We start from the raw sequence: 20,455 nt of genomic DNA, 5'->3' as shown, positions 1-20,455 counted from the left end.
AAGGATACTTCTGGAGTAAAAGGATGTCCTTTCTGATTTCCATCCTTCTTTTCCTGAGCTTTTCCTTAGGAACTGTTGTATAAGTCAGTGCTTTCTCTGCTTATGTAGGTAGCGTCCACCAGGAGCAAGCAGAGCTCTGTCGCTGCTCAGGTGTGTCCCCTGTACTCCCATCTGAGCCACCACGGGGTCACTTCTCTGTTTGCCCTCCTCCTCTCACTGTCTTTGCTCTCTCCTTTCCCTGTCACTTGCTCTTTGGGCACCCAATTAAAAAGCTCATCAAGAAGGAATGTCTCTGGAGTCAGTAATATGTCGGTGCCTCATTTGTGTCCCGAACTGTTCGAACTGTTGCCAGTTAATCTCTCCTTGCTGTGTCTTTCTTTAGCCCTCAGGGACTGCTGGTTAAGCTGGAGCTGGGATTTGATACAGGCTTAAATGGAGCCGTGCGGGTGAGTGGCTGGGCTGCTGGTGTGGGCTGTGTTCAAGGGTAAAGTGTGCTCCAAACGCTTCAGTGGAAGCTTTGTTGTGGCTCTGAATTCTCCAGTCCCATGTCGCCTTCCTTGAGGGCCTCGCCTCCCATCCTGTCGTTCTGCTGTTTGGTATCAGAGCAACTCATTTCCTTTTCACTCCAGCACCGTGTTTCTCCTGTCTGTCCTGATGTCCTGGGCTGGAGCCCAGGGGTCTCTCCCAATGTCCGTGGGTCTTCCCATGTGCGTGGAATTGAGCATTGCAATGCCAGCGCCGATTCACAGTCCTCATGTCACTGATCTGGGCAATGTCACACGGGAAGGGGAATGTCGTGCAAATCTCTGTCTCACTGGTTTCAGTCTCCCTAAGGCAAAAGTGCACTCTCTGTGCAGTTGTTGGTACAAAATAATTGCATTTGCTTTTTTAATTGCTGTAGGGAAGGGGTAATTCGGTCCCTGAATCTCTGTCTCTGCTTGACTTGGCCTATTTACCTGCTTTTCATCCGCCCCAGGTCAGACATATCACGGTTCAGTGTTCCAGGCATCAGGGCTGGGCAGCAGCCAGACTGAGAGGGGCATGAGCAGCATTTGGGAAGGGCTGGGCAGCAGCCAGGCTGAGAGGGACGTGAGCAGCATTTGGGAAGGGGTGGGCAGCAGCCAGGCTGAGAGGGATGTGAGTGGGTTTTGGGATGGGATGGGCAGCAGCCAGGCTGAGGGATATGAGTGCGGGTGACATGGCACAAAGTGAAGGGCCAGTGCCCAGGCAGAAGCCAGGGTGGCCCAGAGGAGCATTGGAGCGTGGCTGGCTGGGCTCAGCAGGCAGACCTGGAGAAGTCTTTTAGTGCTGAGATGGGAAGAACATGGGGGTGGTTTGTTGTCTCTCTATAGAGAGGTCTGAGACTTCACGAGGAGGAGGGTGTCCGTGCTTAAATAAAGTATCACCATCCCCATACCTTTCTAAGTGCAAGGTGCTAGAAATCCCAAATTCCTGCTAAGATGTGTATTGGATTGGATCTCTGTGGGTGCTGGAAACAAACAGTAACTTTGAGGTGTTCTGATCCCGTTGATGTTGTCTGACAGTGAGCAGAGGGTGACACGTTTTCTGCCATCCCAAAACACTTAATTGGCACATCCTTTCCCATGCGAGGGCACTGGCAGGCGGGGGGGAATGTGCTCTACCGCAATTTTTTCTGCACAAGTTCCTTTTGGTGACATTTTTACTCCAAGCTCAGAGCTTTGTGCCTGTCAGAAGGGAACAGCGCAGATGGACACGTTGGGCTCCAGACATGATGCTCCATTGCTGTTGGCTGACTGACATGTCCCGTGGGATTCTGCAGCTTGTTAAATCATCTCACAAAGGAGAAGGGGGAGGGAAAGCCTGGTGCGAGGTTGCCAGCTGTAGCCAGCTCAGTGCTGCAGCATCAGCTGCTTGGAGGTTTTGATCAGGAATTTGCGGCTGCCCAGGCAGTTTCCTTCTATTTCTCTGGAAGTACTCAATGGAGGGAATGCCAAGGGAAAGTCTGGCACCTTTCTAAGGAATTGTGCTTCAGTGGAACCCAGCGGCAGCCTGCACCATCTACACATGTCCTGCTAATTTTCTCTGCATCTTATTTATTTTTTTAGTCTTGTATTTTCTTCCACTTAGTGCATCTTCTCCAGTGCTGTGGGAGCAGAGCTGAGCTGCAAATGGAGAGTGGGGAACATTTACCTGAGCAGTGCTCTGGTTCTGGTTTGCAGTTCCAGGATATTGGTTTATGACATTCATAATGCTGCTCAGTTCATTCAATTTCTGCAGGAAAGTTTTGGTTCCTTTTGCTCCTATTCCTCAAAACCCCACATAGTCAGATGCAAAAGAAGAGAATGGGCCACAAAATCAGTGTTTGATAAACCTCAGTGAGAGGTTTGTCAGCATTTGGCAAATGTTGTCAAATCTCTGTCCTCTTTTAGGGGTCACTTTCCCACCTTGAATGAGCCCAGCAGCTCCAGGGCTTCATGCCAAACCCTCCCATCTCCATGCTGGGGCTGCTTTCCTGGTTTCCTTGCTCTTCCCCTGCCATCGTACTGCCTTTGGACAGGGTGTGGACAGGGGGATGCTCCTACTGCTGCACACATCGGACCCCTCCCAAAGACACTGCTTGGCTTTCTCTAACTTGATGGCAGACCCTTTGTGCACTTCTCCCAGCAAAGCTTGTTAGGCTCTGGCCCTGAGGTCAGAGCCAGCGTTGGAGCCTGTGTTGTGTGGGGCTGCTCCTGCTCCGTGGCCTGTCATCAGCTGGGAATGCGCCTTAATGGGAGGGGGTTGCAGAGTGCCTGTAATGCTTTTAAGAATAAAGGGCAGCATATGCACTCAAACCAGACCTATATTTTTCCTATCCTGCAGCTCTTTATTTGCCCCTGCTCAGAGGGATTCTCTGATGTAGCACACACTGCACGCCTGACCCAGCCTTTCTGTCCCCACTGCCACCCCCCCACCATACATTAAGTTTAAATAAATGCATTTTCACTGCCAGGAGCCATCCATAAGGCTAGGGCTGGCCTCTTCCTAGTGGGGGATTTTAGCTTGGATGGACACATTTCTATTGGTGATGCCAACCCCATCTGGTTCCTTTCTAGTGTGAGCTGCAAGCCCAGGAGTTAAATGTGTGGTTGTCATGGGTCTATGCCAACCCAAAACAGCCTCTCCTGGAAATAAGGAGTGGGAGATGGCAGACTGGATCTGAGGGAAGCAGATGAGCTCACCTTCTGCTTCTCAGTTCCTGAACTGATCCTTCACAGGCTGCTGTTGCTTTACAAACCCATGCAGGTTTCTTGCTCCTGGCCACCCACTGCACCTGAGGAGCAAAAGGCTGTACTCCTTTCCATGGAAGAGGGGATCATTTGGCCATCAGAGGATTGGTTGCAGCACATTGTTGCTCCACTGGTGGAAATGCTGGTTTCTCACAGCGCCCTGTTGACCTTACACCGGCTGAAATGTCTGCAGGTGTTGGGCAATGAAGCTGGAGCTGTTGGCAATTATTGTTGAGAGCTGTTGCTTCACTCAGAATGAGCTGGTGAAGTGGAAGCTTGAGGTCTGGCTCTGTGCAGAGGACCAGGCATGGCTCTGGCTGCTGTGGTGTGTCAGTCAAAGTGGACTGAACCTGAAGATTTTCACTGGAATCCCTGATAAATGGTTCTGTTGGGAGCGGATCTGATTATGGAGCCCAAGCTTGTCAGCTCTCGTGCTGGCTGTGGTGTTGTGCAGTGTCAGCTGGGTCACTTCTATGTGTCCTGCCTTTATTATGGTCCCTGCTTTTCCCTGTCCCTTCTGGCACCTTGTACTTGAGTTTGTGACCCTTTCACTTTGAGGAAAATCTCCCCACTTTTCTTACAGCACATAAAAATCTGGGCCAAGAAGTTGATGAGTGCAGAAGTGGAAGCTCATGGCTTTGGCTTCCTCTGCAGCCACTCCAATAGCTGGAGTCTGACCAGCTGCTCTCCTTGGGCTTTCCCAAAACCTGCCAAGAGGGGCTGAGAGTCCCTTGCCCCAGCAATACTCTGCTTTAATCTTCTCCAGCCTTGCATTGGCCATTTGTTTATAGAAGCTGTTGCAGTGTCTGGTGGTTGGGGTGCGCAGGAAGCGGGGTCCCCGCTCTGTTGGGAGTCCCACCATGCCAAACCCTTCCTGCTGGCGAGGTGGCTGCAGCAGTGCCTTCCTCACACTTGAGAAAAACATAAGCTGCTTTCTAACCCTGAGGCCTTGCCCAAAGCCTTTGGGTTGTTTGTGTTCCCTGTGTAAGCAGGAAATACCAAGCGAGGGTCGCATTTGGCTGCGGGAATCCAGTGGTTGTATGGATGTGGATAGCTGGGATGTGTGACTGACCTGCTGTGGTGGCCTCTGGGCAATGGACTCGAGGGAATCCACCTCCAGCCCTCACTGCCCTCCTGACACTTTGCCTCTAAGGCTTTGAGCAAAGTACACAAACATTTGGGGCTTTAAACTTCCTGGTGACTTTGGGCCAAGCCACTCGTGTTTGCTGGTGTCTCATCGTGCTTTTTGTCTTTGGTGTTGGGTGTGTAAATACACAGGGCACAACGGCCTCTGCTCTGCATAAGCACCCTGAGCTCTCCTGGTGCTTCCTTAATCCATGTTAGTGAGACCAGAAACTGGCCCCAAAGGTTCATTGTTTGAGCTGAAAACACCAAGTTGTTCTCTAGGCTTGGCTCTGCTTTAGCTCCCTGCCTGGGGTGGTTTTGTGAGCAAAGTAACTGCAGTTGGGAAGAAGGAAATGGAAAAGCAAGAGGACGAATATGGTCCTGTTTAAAGGAACTTTGGGGTTCCACTGTGACCTAAAGCATGTGCTTTATTCAGCACTTCTCACAAGCAGGAAGCTTTATTTAAGGCCTGCAGCACTTGCTGAATCATGGAGCAAGATAAAACTTGAGTTTTATAGTTTAAATGGAGCAGATTTTGCTATTTTCAGAGCTCTTCTGATGTCCTCAACGTTCAGTCTTAATTGTCTTAAGCAGATGCCATCAGGAGCATCTTCAGATGCTGCTCTGGTGCAGCAAAGGGCAGCTGAGACCTGGGTAATCCTTTGAGAACAGAGATCACAAGGTGACAGCAACCCGCCCCCCCCCCCATCTTTGATGTGAAGGGGTTTGGGGGAATTGGGGGAGAAAAGAAATCAAAAAGAAATCAAAATGCAGCAGTGGTCAAATTGGCTCCAGACCTTTACTGAAGACTTGTATTTACAGCATTCTCCTGCCTGTGCTGGGATTGGGGTTTCTGTTTAATCAGAAACAGCCCAAAGGCACAGAGAGTTCTGGGCTTTGTGCTCTGCTTTTCTCAGCACCCTGTTTCCATACCTCAGGAGAATTGTAGGGCCCCTCTGGCAGAGCTGAAGAGGAAGAGGAGGGAAGGGAGTGATGTACTTTGCTGCAGTCCCCACATCTAAATATAAATAGTTCTCCTCTTGGATCCTTCCAGTCTGATCTTCTGGGTGATTTGACCTTTCTGTGATAAAAGCTTTCTTTATTTGCAGGAATAAAAAGGCAAAGGGGAGGAGAGGACACAGCAGATGGTTTTTTTAAAATATCTTCAGATCCTGGCAGTTGGTTTCTGTAGCACCCAGCGCTCACTGCTAGACCAGCTCCCTCCTGGGCTCCAGCTTTTCTCCTCCTCTGAGCTGCTTGAACAAACTTTGCATTTTACTCTAAAGCATTGCCCTGGAGATTTCTAAGGAAGTGTTTTATCATGGGGACACCACGCTCCGATGGGGACGGATGTCCCAGGCTCTGGTCCCCAGCCCTGCCCACTGCACCACTGACCCTGGTTTTCCTTGTTTCATAACTTCAGCTGAAAGAAACATTTGTGTTAATTGCTGCTGGTTTTTCATGTGTTCACCCTCAAGCAGTTTGAGCTCAGTTTCCAAACACGGCTCAGTTTAATGTGTAAAACCACGGGACTCTGGCACTGCCCAGGTTACAGCCCAGCCAAAGGCAGCACAGGTGCAACGTTAGAACTGCTCTAGACTGCACACAAGGCTTTCTGGCGCTAGTTCTAACCATTAATTGCCACTTTAAATCCAGCAATAAATTATTTGGGCAACCACACCGCAAGAGCCCACTGCCAGGAACAAACCAGAGCTGAGCACTACTCAGTCCCCTTCATGCTCCAGGACTGCAGAGCTGAATCGGGCAGGGCACTCCTGCACACACTCTGAGTGGGGGGTTTTGGTGTCTCACTGACCTTCTGGATGTAGTTTAAGCCATCATCCTGTGAACAATGTTGTCAGTGCTGGAGGTGCACTGCATGTGTGTATTGATCTGCCGTTTGCTCCTCGAGCACAGGATGGTGAGTGGTGTGCAGGATGCCTCAGGATAAGCCTCTGATCCTTTGCAAATTGGATTTTGTGGCTCACTTGCCCGTTCTCTTGGATAAAGTTTCCCCTTAGCTGCCTCTCCTCTAGCAGAGCTCAGGTCTGTCTCAGGACTGCAAAGCCTTTTATAATGCTCTGCAGATCAGGAGTCACTTGGAAGGGACAGGGACAGGCTTTCCATTTCCCACTGAAACATGCTGCAGAGTGAGAGCCTGCTGCTTCATTCCCGTCTGGAGTTCCACTCGGTCTGCATGAGATTCCCGTTGGTTTGGTTTGGTGCCTTTCCTGCTGTATGGCACTGAAGTGCTCCTGGTTAGCAGCCCCCCAGTGATGACTGCTGTTTTAGAAAGCCTCTGGGCCACATGAGTCGTTGTGATTTCATGCTGGGGAGGAAATGGATTGCTCAGAAAAGGCCAGCTTCAAACAGAGCCACAGCTGGCTGATTTTAAACCAGTTCAGCTGAGGATCAGAGGGTGCTGTTAAATTTTACCTCCAGAGGAAATCATCCAGGAAAATGCACCGTGTTTTGTACCCACCAGCACAAGTGGGATTGTCAGGGCTTGTAATGAGCCTCGTGTAACTCCTAAAAGGATGGAGTGTAAAACAGGCCAGCACACACAGATGATGGGTTGGTTGTACTGTTGGAACCCTGGCTTCTGAGAATTTCAGCCTTTCAGTGCTGAGAGGCAGTGATCCTCAGAAACACACTATATTTGATCCAAAACCCTGGGAAAAGTTTCCTAAATTGTGTGATGGCACTGAGGTTGTTGCTGTGCAATTAAAAGTTATATCAGTGGGTGAAATACGTAGAAATGTAGAAAATTAGGTTTAGGAGATATAGGTAATAATAGGTTACAATATGGAGGATTTGGGGTGTGGATTTATGTCTTCTTTCTTCTCTTTCTTCTCAAATCTGAATGTTCTGTCATTGGGTCAGAAGTTCTGCACTGCAGAACATGAAAAGTTAGTAATTGGATTGTAAGTAAAAACATATCTCATTATTGGTTAGTTTAGACTTTAAAAAGCTTGGAAAATTAAAACTCATGGCCATTTTCCACCTTTCCAACAAAGAGGCACACTGCAGCTGTATTACTGATAAGATATAATAAACAACTAAGTCTGAACAAGAATACTCGATCTCCTGTGTCTCAATTCAAACTCTGAGTAAAAGAACTCGAGATGTAGAGAAAAAGAAGAAAAAGCAATATTGTACTGGAGAGAGCCATCATCAGGAAAGGTGAACAGTTCCAGTTTGCTTATAATCATGTACTGGTTCGAGTTTCATGCCCATTCTGGGAGAGGGTGGTGGCCCTGGTGAGGGACAGCAGGCAGCACACTCCTTTCACAGCGAGCTCAGGAGCAGCACTGGCCTCTTACTTGTGCCATTCTGTGCTGCTGTGAATGGGACACCCTCCAGGGTTTGGGGAAGAGTAATCCTTGCCAGGGTTAGTACTTAAATCTGTGCTGCTTGGTTTTTGAGCAAGGGAGGGAAGTTAACACTCCCAGAAGTGCTGGGAGACCACCTACTCTTTGGTACAGACTGCCAGCAGCTGACAGATGGAAGTGATTTTGGGACAGTGAGAAGTCACAGTGGAATCACAGTGGTGACCAAGAGCAGACTCTGTATCCCACAGTCTTTGACTTACACCCACCCCTTGTGACTCTTGCTGTGGAGCAGGACAGTTTCCCAGAGCCATCAGAATTCTTCTGTGGAGTGTGAATTAACAGTGGGTCGATGGTTTGCTGTCTCATGTGGTTCAGTCTAATAGACACATGTTCCTCTGAAGATGCTTTTTGGCAAGCCTGTGTATGGCTGAAGGATATGTGGCAGTGGGAGCTCTGGTTGGAAAGCAGGAGGTGAAGCAGAGGAGTGATTCCATGTGCTGATGTGTGCTGACACGTTGACCCCTCCTCTTGACGCCGTGCCCTGCACTCCGTGTGACTGCCCCTAACCACAGCTGTCAGATACCCACCTTGGTGTGAGAGCTCTGCTGACCCTGCCCCTTGCCCTGTCCCTGTTTGCTGTTTGCCTAAGTGTTCCCTGTCCATTTTTTGTCTTGCAGCATCTGGAGAGGGCCCAACGTGAACTGCGTTGACAGCACTGGATACACCCCGCTGCACCACGCTGCTCTGAATGGCCATAAGTGAGTGCTGTTCCCATGCCTTGGGTCACAGGGGGTGGATGCTTTGTGCTTCCCTGGCCACGGCTGTGTGGTTCAGTCACCAGCCAAGGCCCTGGTGCAGCACTACTCCATCTTCAGGGGAAGTGGAGAATGTCAGTGCTTTGGCTGCTGCACAGCGTGATCTTGCATCTCGAAACACTGATGTTTCCAACCACTCTTTTATTCCTAAGCAATTTGGATAAGCTGTAACGCTGTGTGAAAGGGGCTCCCCCAGTGACAATCCCTGTGGTCTGTCTGGAGTCCAAGGTGGTCTGGGCCTGCACCACTTAGTAATTCCCTTGTGTGCATATCACATTTTTAAGTAACTTCAGTGTGGTAGATCTTGTTGCTGCCTGAGATATTAAGAAATGGAATAGAGTTAAGATCTTTATTCACCTTGGTTGTGCTGGTGCAATTCACTTTGCAGCAGAGGCTTGTGGCTGACTTCAGCCCCTGTTTATCTCCATTAGCATGGCAGTAACATGAATCTTTCCTGAGCTCAGCTCAGCAATATTTATTTCTTTTTTTTTTATTTCCTTTGGCAGCATTTAATAGGAACACTTAAAAATCACATTTCAAGAGGATGTCTGAAACATTGCTGTTCAGATTAACTTCTTGTTCAGTACTTGCTGCAGAATGTGAGCTGTGAAACAAGGACTGAATGTCTCACTGGAGTTCTTGTCTCTTCCAGGGATGTTGTGGAAGTTCTGCTGAGGAACGACGCGCTCACCAATGTGGCAGATTGTAAGGGCTGTTACCCCCTGCACTTGGCAGCCTGGAAGGGAGATGCTGACATAGTGAAGCTCCTCATCCACCAGGGCCCTTCGCACACCAAAGTGAATGAGCAGGTCTGCCTGATTTTCTCTAATGTGTCATTGAATCACTTCCCTGGCATGGAGAGAGACTCCTTCAGCTGACTCCTGACCCTTCCCAAACCAGTAGCAATGGTTGTAAGGTCCTACTTGCTGGTGGGATAAGAGGGGCACTGCCTAAAGCAATACATTCAGTTCTGAGTTAGTGGTAGGATGAAAAGGTATTTAAGTTTTAGAGAGAGGCACATAAATATGAGAACTGCTCAACACTTAGGAAGTGGTCTCCTGCTTCTGGGCTTCTAAAACTAACCCACAGTTTTCCTTTCAGCTGCTGGATAGCTGAGCAGGTTTCTAGTTCTGCAGAGGATCCATTGGCTCCCTCCTTTGGGAACTAATCCAGGCAGCTTTGTTCAGTCTCTTTGGCCGTGCTCTCTTAGCTGCTCTCCTGGCTTGTCTCTGGCACTTGCTCCAGTTCACTAATTTGTAAGTTCTAAGATAATTTTAACACTACTTGCCCCCAGATAAATCCCTAGCTTAATCTTAAAGAATTATTTTCACAATCAGGCAAGAAAAAAATGCCTCTTGGATTTGTTCCTTTTGTCAAGCTGACGGTTTTGGTCTGGGGTGCAGAGGGAGTGAGGGATACGACACAGCTGTGTCCGCTGCAGAGGGCTGGCTCCTGTGCCCCATGGACATCTGAGGTATCTTAGAGTTCCAGGGAACATCTGAAATGCTACTGCTGGAAGACCCAAATATTCCTGTTGTTTCAGAGTTTTGTTTAAGGAACTGGTTTCATGAGCGAGGCCAGCTGAGCAGTGTCACTGAACTGTCCCTCCCTGGGTGAGCCTGGCAGACACAAAGTGACAGGTCCAAATCAGGTGGCTAAAGCAGCAAGGGGCTGTGGTCGTCCTGTCCCTTAGGCAGGAACATCTGATGTCCCTGTGAATCAGCTCCCAAACCACTCAGGTGTTCTTTCAGGAGGAAAGGAGTAAACCAAAATAGGTTTGCCTACCTTAGTGCTACCAGGCTAAACCTCAACATTTATCCCAAAGGTAATTCCCAGGTAGGTCAGACACCCCTGGCCTGAGTTCAGATCACGGTCAAGGTGAGCAGCTGGGGAGTCCATGCTGTTGATTTGCTCCATGGTAGTTTTTAAGAAGCTGGGGAGCAAACTCCTTTCAGAGCCAGGTTTAGGAGTCCCAGTCCTTCTTTGTGGGGACCCAAGTGCCACACTGAAGTTTCCCAGGACGGGTGACTCACTGCACTAGGCTGCCCCAGGGATAAATGCTGCTAAAACATCATGGAGTGAAAAATCTGGTTGTAGTGCAATTCTGTCTCACTCCTCCTTTGAGCAGGAATAACGAGGAGTGTGTGTTCTGATGACTCTGGTGATAATTTTCCGGTTTGGGGCTGTGGTTAATCAGGTCTCCAGGCACAGCTGCAGGCACTCAGTCTGGTGACATAGGCTTGAGTGCAGGTAACCCTTTTCAATCAATCTGACAAGAATTGGGTGAGGGCCCTGAGTGTGAATGTTCTGCTCTGAGTAGGGCAGCTAGAGGGGACATCTTTGCAAAGACCCAAAGCTTAGTATGATCCTTCCAGGTAATGTTTCATTAACGTCTGTTTAGTAGGAACCCTGTTAAATGAGAGAAGTCAGCTGAGGAGCCTGTGCTTGGAGCCTGGTCCAGGTTACAGCAATCCCAGCTGGAATGGCTTTTGCTGGCCATGGCTCTGACTGGAACAAGATGCTGTGTCCTGGCGTTCCACCCCTTGGAGTCACCCATTGCTTTGTTGCTGTATCTCACCCATTTCATTATCACATTTTTTTTCTTTTTCCTCTTCCTTTTTGTAGAATGCTCTTGAGATCAAAGAACTCAAAAAGTACGGCCCCTTTGACCCATATATCAATGCCAAGGTGTGTACTTTGCTGTCAGCATTTCACTGCATCATCACTCCAAGCTGCACTCGCGTGCTTCCAGGTGCAATAATACCTGTTCACTTCGCAGCTGCTTGGGGAAAAGGAAAATGGGACCATTTATTTACTATGGGTTTCTCTCTTCAAAGCAGTTATAGAAACATAATTAAAGGGAAGCTTTTCCTTACTTTCCTGGGGGCTCCTTCCTTGCTTAGCCTTGTAGGACACGCAGTGATGGTCAGTTTGCTTGATTGAGCTGGATGACTTCCCAAAGGTAATGTTACTTCAATTAAATGTTTTAGGTTTTGTTTCATGTGCTGATGTTGCTGATAAATGCAAAGAGAAGGAATTTTTTTTCCCCTGCTTAACCATGGTTGCATTTTCTCTGTGGGCTGTTTGGAGTGAATTTTGATGCCTTTTCTCCTATCAAATGCATAATGCTGTGTGTGTTGTTTGAATGGACAGTTAATTCCTGTGGTGGTGGTGGGAAGAAGGGAGGACAGTGGCATTCCTGCCTCCCTTCCCAAGTCCTCCATGTCCTGCTTATTACATCAGTCTCTCTTTTGATGTTCAGTCCGTGGTGTCGTCTGACCCTTCAGCCCTGGTCTCCTGTTCCTGTTTTCTGACCTGTTTTGCTCCTCTCTTGTTTTCAGTTGCTCTTGAGCTACAAAAGACACAACATCAGTTCATGCAATGTGCTGAGACAGCTGTTGAAGAAGCAGATCAAATTCTTGGTGGTGGTTTCTCAGACACCATTTTTCAGTTTTATTTCTAGTCAAGCTGCAAGCCAGGGATGACAAACAATCTGCTGCTCGGTCCTGAGACACCTGTGCCATGAGCCACCATGCCACAGCTGCTTCCAGCCAGTTACTTTGGATCCAGCCATCCATGGCTGATTCCTGTCTCTCAGAGTTTCCATCTGCTTGATCTGCAGGACCTTAGAAACACACAGCTAGAGCTCCTGTGCTTGCTGGGAGTTAGGCGTGGTTTTGCAGAGTTCTGTTTCAGGGTCACCAGTGCCCACTCTGAGCACAAATGCGATCCTGTGAAGCTCATCCAAATCGAGGATTTTTACAAAAATCTGGATGGGAATTTTATGCCTTTATGTTTTCTGTGGAAACATCATAATTGAGCAGTTCAGTTGCCTGCAAGGAGCTCCCTAAAACATTGTCAATAACCAAGTAAAATTTTACACCCTCTAGTATTGGGATGTTGAATGAAGAAGGAATGTAAAGTGGGAATATCCTGGGAGTTCCCTTTCTTGTGGATTTTTGTTTAAAGAGTCCTCTAATTTGGGTTTTATACTGTGGAGAAGTGCATTATTTAAAGCCTCAGTTCAGTGTTCACAGTGGCTGAGGTGCTCTCTAGAGCAAGACAAGATTTTGGGAACCTTTGCTTTGGTTTTAAGGAGAGAGAGATAATTTACACACAGTTGTTGGGTTCATCACAAGTTCTGACCAGCTTTGCACCAGTTCCTGGCCAGGTGTGATGAAGAGCATGGGGAATTGTATCTGTCACACAAACTCTGGTGTTTTCTCAGGGGCACTGGAGCAGTCAAGCAGCAGGTTGTCTATTGACATAGGGCAGGACTGTGTTGGACACTCAGACACTGACAAAAATCCTACAAAGGAAGTACGTTGAGTGGGACTGAAGGGCCATGTAGCTGCTTTCCCTTACCCTGGGGCAGGATCAAGTCTCCTTACACCATTCCTGACCAGAGTTTTCCCACCAACTTCTCAAAAACCTCAGAGAGGGACAGCTCTGTGGCCTTTCTTCGGCAGTTTATTCAACCCTTCAGATCTGTGTGGCTCAGAAAACTTTCCCTTGTTTAAACCAAGTCTCCCTTGGCTCAGTCGGAGCCATCTCACGGTGTGTTGGGAGCGGGGGGTGCGGGATGGACACGGAGCCTGAAGGGGCTATGGATTCTCCTCCACTTGAGCATGGGGTGAGGAACAGCAGGGCTGTGTGTGGTGAGTGGTATCACATTACCAGGGCTTGAAACCTATGCTGGAGCCCATAAGAAAGCAGAGCCATCCCTGCTCATGTCCTGTTTGTGCTCTGCAGACAGGCATTGCTCCCAACTCCTCTCTCCCGGCTGAGAGCTGGGGGGATGCAAGGATTCCTGCAGGAATGCAGCCCCCAGCCCTCCTGAGTGCTCTGTTTTTCTAAGTAGTTCTGAAATTTGAAGCCATGTACCTTCTGGCTGCTGGAATGGAATTTTCCTTTTCCATCTCTAATACATCTGTAGGTCTGAGCACTCCTGCTCACTGCTCTGGTTTGTGCCTGGAGAGGTGACGTGGGAAGGGAGCAAACTCCCATGCCTGGAAGAACTGTAGTATTTTGGGCTGCTCAAAACTCTCCCAAAATGGAGGCAATAAAGATTCAAGTGGTAGTGGGAGTTTCCACTGCACAGTCTGGAATTGGGAGAGACTTGCTGTGATGATTCAGGGCAGTTTTACTCCCTGGTGATCTCTGCTGCAGGAGGAAAGTCTGGGGATTTTGCCTCGAGCATTGGAGCCCCAGTCTGCTTAGGGAAAATTGGACTGAATTGCAGGCAAGATGAGGGAAGTCTCCAACAATTACGCTTTTAAAGGATGTTGTGTTCCCATTTCTGAGCCCTCAGGCAGGTGTTTGGAGCTGCTGCATGCTTTAAAACCCCCTGAGGGATACATAGCCTGTGCTAGGGAGAAAGGAGAGGGGGGCAGTCCTAGCCAGGGAAACCCCCAGTAGCCAGAGCTGGCATGGCATGAGCAGCGTGTGCCCCCACAGCTCTGGGGCAGGGACCCACTGCTCAGAGGGGCTGGGGTCATCCAGTCTTTCCACAAAGCCTGGCAGTGAGGATCCCTCATGCTGCGGGCCAGGCTGAGAGCCTGGGGCCAGCTGTCGTGGGCTCCCTGATCCCTGCACTCCCAACCCTGTCAAACGGGAATAATAGGATTTGCCAACCCTGTAAATGCCCCAGAGCAGCAGTGTGAGCTGACGGGCAGGTGTGAGCTCTGACGTTCTCTATTCTGTCCCCTCTCACTCCGTTTGTATATTTTTTGTGCAGACTTCTGTATCCTGCAGTACCCTCTGTCCACGTGTATGTGCCTCCCCCCAGGATAGAGCCTGTTTGACTTGGACTTTCTGTGCTGGCAGTGATGCTTTGCCCCCGTTTGCCCCCTCTCCCTGCATGTGCCTGATCCTGCCTCCTTCACTTCGCTTCTGTACAAACTGCAGCTGCCGGAGCCTCACCCAGCTCCCACTTCCCTTGTGCTTTGCCCGTGGCTGAGAAGTGATGCAAAAGCCAGATGCAAACAAGTGGGGGGGTTGACAGGACTCCTGTGAGCCTGAGAGCAACTGAACACCTCCACAGGATCCGAGTGCTCGTGCAGCCACGCGGGTTTGTGACACGGTGCAAAATGCTGAGCAGTGTCCCAAGGCGTGCGTGTGCTCTCACAGCAGGCAGGCAGGAATCAAATTCCCTTCTGCAGTGGTGCTGCTGCCTCCAGCAGGACAAAAACATTCTGTTTATTTTAATGGAAGTGTTGTTAAAATGGCAAATTCAACTGCGATTCTTTCAGTTGAAGTGTGTAACTGTTTGTATTAAACTTTTTTTAGGATCAAATTGTCAGATAGTTGTTTCTAAAGTGCTTAAACCAGAATCCCTCTGTGGATGACACACAGTAGTAAAACTAGAAACTTGAGAGGAATTTAATTTGAGGAAAGGCTCTGTTAGATCTGGCCATGTTCCTATTTTGCACCTACATATGTGGAGTGTTGGACTGCTCACCTTTGGGCTTTGCATTGCTGGTTCTTAGCCTGGCTGCTGGTGCATGCACTGGTTTGGGTCTGGCTTCCAGCTGGGATGCTCCCTTGTCACTGAGACATTGCTTCCCTCAGCTGACCTGAGCCCTGGCTTGTTCCTGCAGTGGTGGAATTGCACGGCTCTCTGGGTCACAAACTGCATGGGACTGGGTGCACTCTTTCTCTAAACAGCCAGAATTGCAGAGATGGAATGACCCTTATAACCAGGATAAGTAGGATTTTAAACAATTGAAGTTTAAATCTAAAATGATGATGATGAAGCTCCAGCAAATAGAATTCACACAACAGGTTGCCTGCCTTATATTCAGCCTTTTATTTTTGTGGCACCCTGAAGTGTGGGATGCTGCCAAGATATCAGACTGCCTTCCCCAGGTGCCAGCAGCATTAATGGGAATCTGGATACAGCTCAACATCCCTTTAACTTTAGCATGGCCCCTGGATTCTGACCCTAGTGCTTGGAAAGCAGGCTGGTCCATCTGTAGCCCTCTTTCCCACAGCTGAAGTGCGTTGTTCTGGACGTCCCCGAAGCTGTGGCTGGGTGGGCCGGTCAGTGGGCTTGTGGGGGGATGCTAAATGCCCAGGGAGATGGTGAAACATTGCTCAGGCTGGTTCAGACTGGGCTCTCTGCTTCCCTGTTGCTTTTTTTGTCTTGTTTTTGCATTTAAACTTCAATGTTGGAGCGAGGTGCGGGGCGGCCGCTGCCCCGGCCCTGACGCGCTGCCGCTTGTGCCCCTCAGAACAACGACAACGAGACGGCGCTGCACTGCGCGGCCCAGCACGGCCACACCGAGGTGGTGAAGGTGCTGCTGGAGGAGCTCACCGACCCCACCATGCGCAACAACAAGTTCGAGACCCCCCTGGACCTGGCCGCGCTCTATGGGAGGCTGGAAGTGGTCAAGATGCTCTTGAACGCCCACCCCAACCTGCTAAGCTGCAACACTAAGAAACACACTCCGCTGCACCTGGCAGCCAGGAACGGTCACAAAGCTGTGGTCCACGTCCTCCTAGATGCTGGCATGGACAGCAACTATCAGGTATCTGGTGTGTCTGAGTGGGGCTGGGCTGGTCACTGGGGCCTGGAGAGCTCCACCAACCTCTCCTCACAGAAGCTGAGGAGAGCTTTGTCTTCTGCTGGGCTGTCTGTGCAGCTCTGGGTTGCTCGGGGAGGCTGCCCGGAGGGACTCGGGTGCTGTGCATGCCTCACGCCTGCGCAGGGGCTGGGCAAAGCCCCAGACACAGAGTGAGGGAGAGAAACACCCTGTGGCCGAAGCTGTTCTGCCCTGCAGTGCTGTGAGCTCTTGATAGCAGTGGAGGCAAACGTGTCTCTTCCTATCAAGCCACTTGTGAATGGGCTGTTTTCACAGCAATGGCTTGTATGTGGGTCTTGTTTTCCCTTGTCAGGACATGACCTCCTGCCAAGCTCTAGAAGGCCCTTTGTTGGTCTCTCTGATGGAACCATCCCCATTTTTCCATCCCACATCTTCAGCAGTGTAGTAACGCTGATAGTCCGTCCTCAGCCATAGGTAGTGCTGCCCACACCTCGTGTACAACGCCGTGTATTTATTGCTTCTGTAACCCTCTAAGCCATGCCTCCCTCACCATTCCCTGCTGTCTGGCTTCATGCTATGTTTCCATTTAATTTGCAGACTGAGAAAGGCAGTGCTTTGCACGAAGCTGCTTTGTTTGGCAAGACAGATGTGGTACAAATATTGCTGGCTGCAGGTGAGAGAATGTTCCCCCTTTGAAGCACTAATGTGGTGATCCCTTCACCCAGAGCTTGAGGAAATCCTTTTCTAGTGCAGCAGGTTTCTCCATCCAGCTGTCGGAGCTCCTCAGAGCAGGATATAGGAGAGGTTGGCTCTTAGAATTTGGCTTTAGATTTGTCTCTAGAGTGTTTTATAGCTCCCCCCCAGTGATGATCACAAATGTGACTTGATGGAATACATGAACCTGCACACAGTTAGACAATATTCTTGCTTTTGCCCTCCATACCCCTATTGCCACAGGTATTGATGTGAACATAAAGGATAACAGAGGCCTGACCGCTCTGGACATTGTGAGGGAGCTTCCTTCCCAGAAAAGCCAACACATAGCAGCTCTCATTGAAGGTGGGTAATGCAGCTCTGCCTCTGGGGAGGAGGGGAAAGCTCGGGGTGCTGATTGTGCTAGGGCAGGTACAGGATGTGCCTTTCTAGACCTGGAAAGTGCCGAAAGCAAAGCAGCTTCAGGCTGTGTTGGAAGGAGCGGCGCTGAAACGTTGGGGTGAGCTTCTCCAGACCAAATGTTTGGAGGAGGACTTGGGGGGATTTAGGAGAATTAGCCCTTTGCTGAGGGAGTGTGGCGTGACTTCTACAGTTTAAATGGGCTTAATTGAGCTTTGTTTAGCTCACTTTTGAAGTTAATTAAAATTAAGGATAGCCTAAATCTGCTTGCAGAATGCAAAGTAACAGCTTTAGAAATGGTTCTGGTATAACTCCCCTTTATGTGTCTGTGTAGGCAAATCGTTGTCCACAGATCTCACATCCTGCTCCTCGCCTTGTTGTGAGGCTTGGGCATGGAATTTGCAGATGAGATTTACAGAAAAGGCCTTGATTACTTGTGCTTCATAAAGGCGCTTGGTCCATTGTGTCTGTCCAAATTCGGGAATGAAATGTGACATCTTGGCTAAATTCATACCTTGTAATTACGCTGTCTGCATTTCCTCTCAGCTGTGGGGAGGATCAGAAGCATTTGGAGCTGGGGTGTATTATTCACGCTGAGCATTTGGGAGCTTTGCAGGTTCAAAGCACTTCTCAGACTTTTAACTAAGCTGTGCCTGTGAGGCTGGTAGGTTTGAGCTTTATTCTGAAGCTGAAGACAAATATGGGCTTTAAAACTGAAGGTGTTGCAGATAAAGGCTGTTAGTTTTCCCCGGGAGGGAGCTGCTCTTGGATGTTACATCAGCTGAATGTTTCTGGCTTTGCCTGTGGTTGGGGGCTGCAGCTGCAATTGGTTTCTCTTGTTATGACTCTGTTCAGTGATGGAGCTTGTGTCTGCAACACAAATCTGCTCCGTGACTCTGTGTCCGTACAGCAGCTTTGCAGCTTTCTGATTAAAGACTCTGAAAGTTCAAAGGACCGTCCCTACCCTTGTGCCTGTGATTAAAGGGGCTGCCTGCTTCTATTTTGGGATCTGAGCTGCAAGTTTTAATAATGTTATTTTTTTTGGACACTTAATAAGCTGACAGTTGGCCTTCCACCCACAAGGGAGGAAGTAGCATGCGCTGAAGGGGACAGAAAACCAGATCGACGTGAGCTGACCCTGTCTCCCAACCCCCTTGCAGATTACACCGTTGGGAAGAAAAGTGCCAAAGCTGTGGAGAAATCTGCTCCAGCCCCGCTCGCTCCAGCCACCGATGCCTCAGGCCGGACATCTCAGGGTGGGCATCACCAACATTCCTCTCCTTGCCTGCACTGAGGTCGGGAGATCCAGTGACAATCCCGTCTCTTTCTTCCCCGCTCAGGTGATGTGGACAAAGCTGTCACAGAGCTAATCATCGACTTCGATGTGAACCCTGAAGAGGAGAGCCCGTACGAAGCTTTGTACAATGCCACATCCTGCCACTCCCTGGACAGCCTGGCCAGCGGGAGATCATCCGACCGGGAATCTGTGAATAAGGAAGCTGAACCAAGTGGCCTCAAAGCAGCTGGAGTCAGGCCTGTACGTAGCTCACCGCTGCTTGCCCTAGAGGCACGGGGGGCTGACCTGCAGGGTCAGGTTTTGCAGCAGGCTGCTCAAGCTTAAAGAAATCTTTAAATCCTTCCCTGACATTGATCAGAACAGGCAGGTGCCTCTGCTCCTTCCCTGGCCTGTTGACAGGGATTGCCTAAAAGCAGCCACTTCTTTGTTTCACTTCGTGTTGTATCCTGTTTTCTGGCAGTTTGATACTGGTGCCAGTGAATCTTGGTCTGTCAGGAGATTACAATTCACAGAAGGGCTGACTTCTTGTCCAGAAAAAGTTCTGGAAACTTTTGTGGAGCGTTTTCTCGTGTCTTGCTCACTGCATTACCAAAGCTGAGGCTCTCGGGAAATTATCTGTAGGAATAACCTGTTGGAGACTAGTTGGCAGTGAAAGGGAGGTTTTTTGTGTATTACTTGCAGAGCTCTGTAGAGGGTACTCCAGGCTTTACAAGGCAGCACAGAGCTCCTGGAACTGTCCCCAGAGAAGTCTTCCTCACCTTCTGTCAGCTGCATCTGCTGCCCCGGTAGCGATTGGCGGGAAGGCTGCTGTGGGGCAGATGGGACACGGGCCCTGCAGTGCTGGGTCAGCTTCAGGCTTTGTGTTCTGCTTGGTTTTCCAAAGCCTGCTCTGTGGAAGCATTTTTGGACAAAAGGCAGAGCAGCAGTGAACAATTAAACTGCTGGGGGCACAGTAACCATGGTTCCCCTCTGTGCAAAGAGGTGCAGCCTTTGGCTTGTGCTGAGAGCAAGTAGAATAGAAATGAGTCAAAAGCTTTGGATAATGGACATTTTGGCCAGATCTTTCAGGTATGCAGTACCAGGTGCACTGTCCTGTTACTGATCAAATCTTGCCACTGTGCTGTGCTGGTGATGTCTGTTGTGAAATAAGCTCAGCTCTGTCACAAGTAAGGAAAGATGAGAGGCTGAACTGCAGTGAAAAGAGAGCAGGAAGAGGGACATGCTCCAGTAGCTCACTAGAGTTTCTCCCGGGACTTGCTGAGTTTGAGCAGTGCAGCTCTGCTGCTCCCTTTGCCATTAGATGGAGCTGTGGCCGGACAGGAGGTGGCCCCGGGATGTGCTCAGCCTCGGGACCAGGCAGCAGCTCCAGCTGCCCAGTGGCAATCCTGGGATATCAGAGGAGAGCAGTGCACCATTGTTTCTGGGTCTCTAGAGTTTTCCTCTATAAAAGATGCCTCTGGCATCAGTTCAACTAAGCCACAAGCCCTTACTTCCCATGAGCTCGTTGCTCACTCCCCTGTGTAGTGCCGTGGAGATGCTGGTTTGGGTGTGAGTGAGACCTGTGTGAGCAGATCGGTGTCCTGAGGAAGAGGAGGAAAGGCAGCAGCCATTGCCCAGCTCTGTGCTGTTAGGGCTGAACTTCTTCTCCACCCAGATTAATTTGAAGAGGTCGTTGCTGCATCCACAGCAGTGGGGACATAGAGCTGGTGGAGGCAGAAGGGATGAGCTGTACCAGCAGAGCTGACAGTGTCTGTCTCACCCACAGAGAGAACGTCCTCCCCCGCCGGCCAAGCCCCCGCCTGATGAAGAGGAGGAGCAGAATGTGGAGAAGAAGACAGGCCACAATGCTCCCTGTGAGGTACATGGGGCTTGCTCTGGGGTGTTTCACGGGAGAGTGGTTTAAACATCAGGTTTAATAGTTTGGGAGGAGCCAAGGATGCTGTTACCTCCTGTGCTCGTTGGGCTGTGAATGTGAAGT

General features: G+C 49.6%; 1 protein-coding gene across 7 annotated transcripts in view; it reads left to right on the top strand.

The window, feature by feature from the left end:
- Positions 1-20,455, top strand: part of ANKS1A (ankyrin repeat and sterile alpha motif domain containing 1A) — a 78,515-nt gene that overhangs the window by 9,881 nt on the left and 48,179 nt on the right. For 4 of the 7 annotated variants that reach the window (XM_032132801.1, XM_032132800.1, XM_032132799.1 and 1 more), the window contains exons 2-10: positions 8,386-8,466; positions 9,176-9,332; positions 11,149-11,211; positions 15,756-16,052; positions 16,665-16,740; positions 17,025-17,126; positions 18,341-18,436; positions 18,521-18,717; positions 20,243-20,335. In XM_032132801.1, the coding sequence (XP_031988692.1) occupies positions 8,386-8,466; positions 9,176-9,332; positions 11,149-11,211; positions 15,756-16,052; positions 16,665-16,740; positions 17,025-17,126; positions 18,341-18,436; positions 18,521-18,717; positions 20,243-20,335 (1,162 nt within the window). The other 3 variants (XM_032132802.1, XM_032132806.1, XM_032132803.1) reach the window with 2 other exon arrangements.

This window comes from Corvus moneduloides, chromosome 24 (assembly GCF_009650955.1).
Source record: "Corvus moneduloides isolate bCorMon1 chromosome 24, bCorMon1.pri, whole genome shotgun sequence".
Lineage (NCBI taxonomy): Eukaryota > Metazoa > Chordata > Aves > Passeriformes > Corvidae > Corvus > Corvus moneduloides.
The sequence above is the reverse complement of the archived record's forward strand: the minus strand, read 5'-3'. Positions and strand labels throughout refer to the sequence as shown.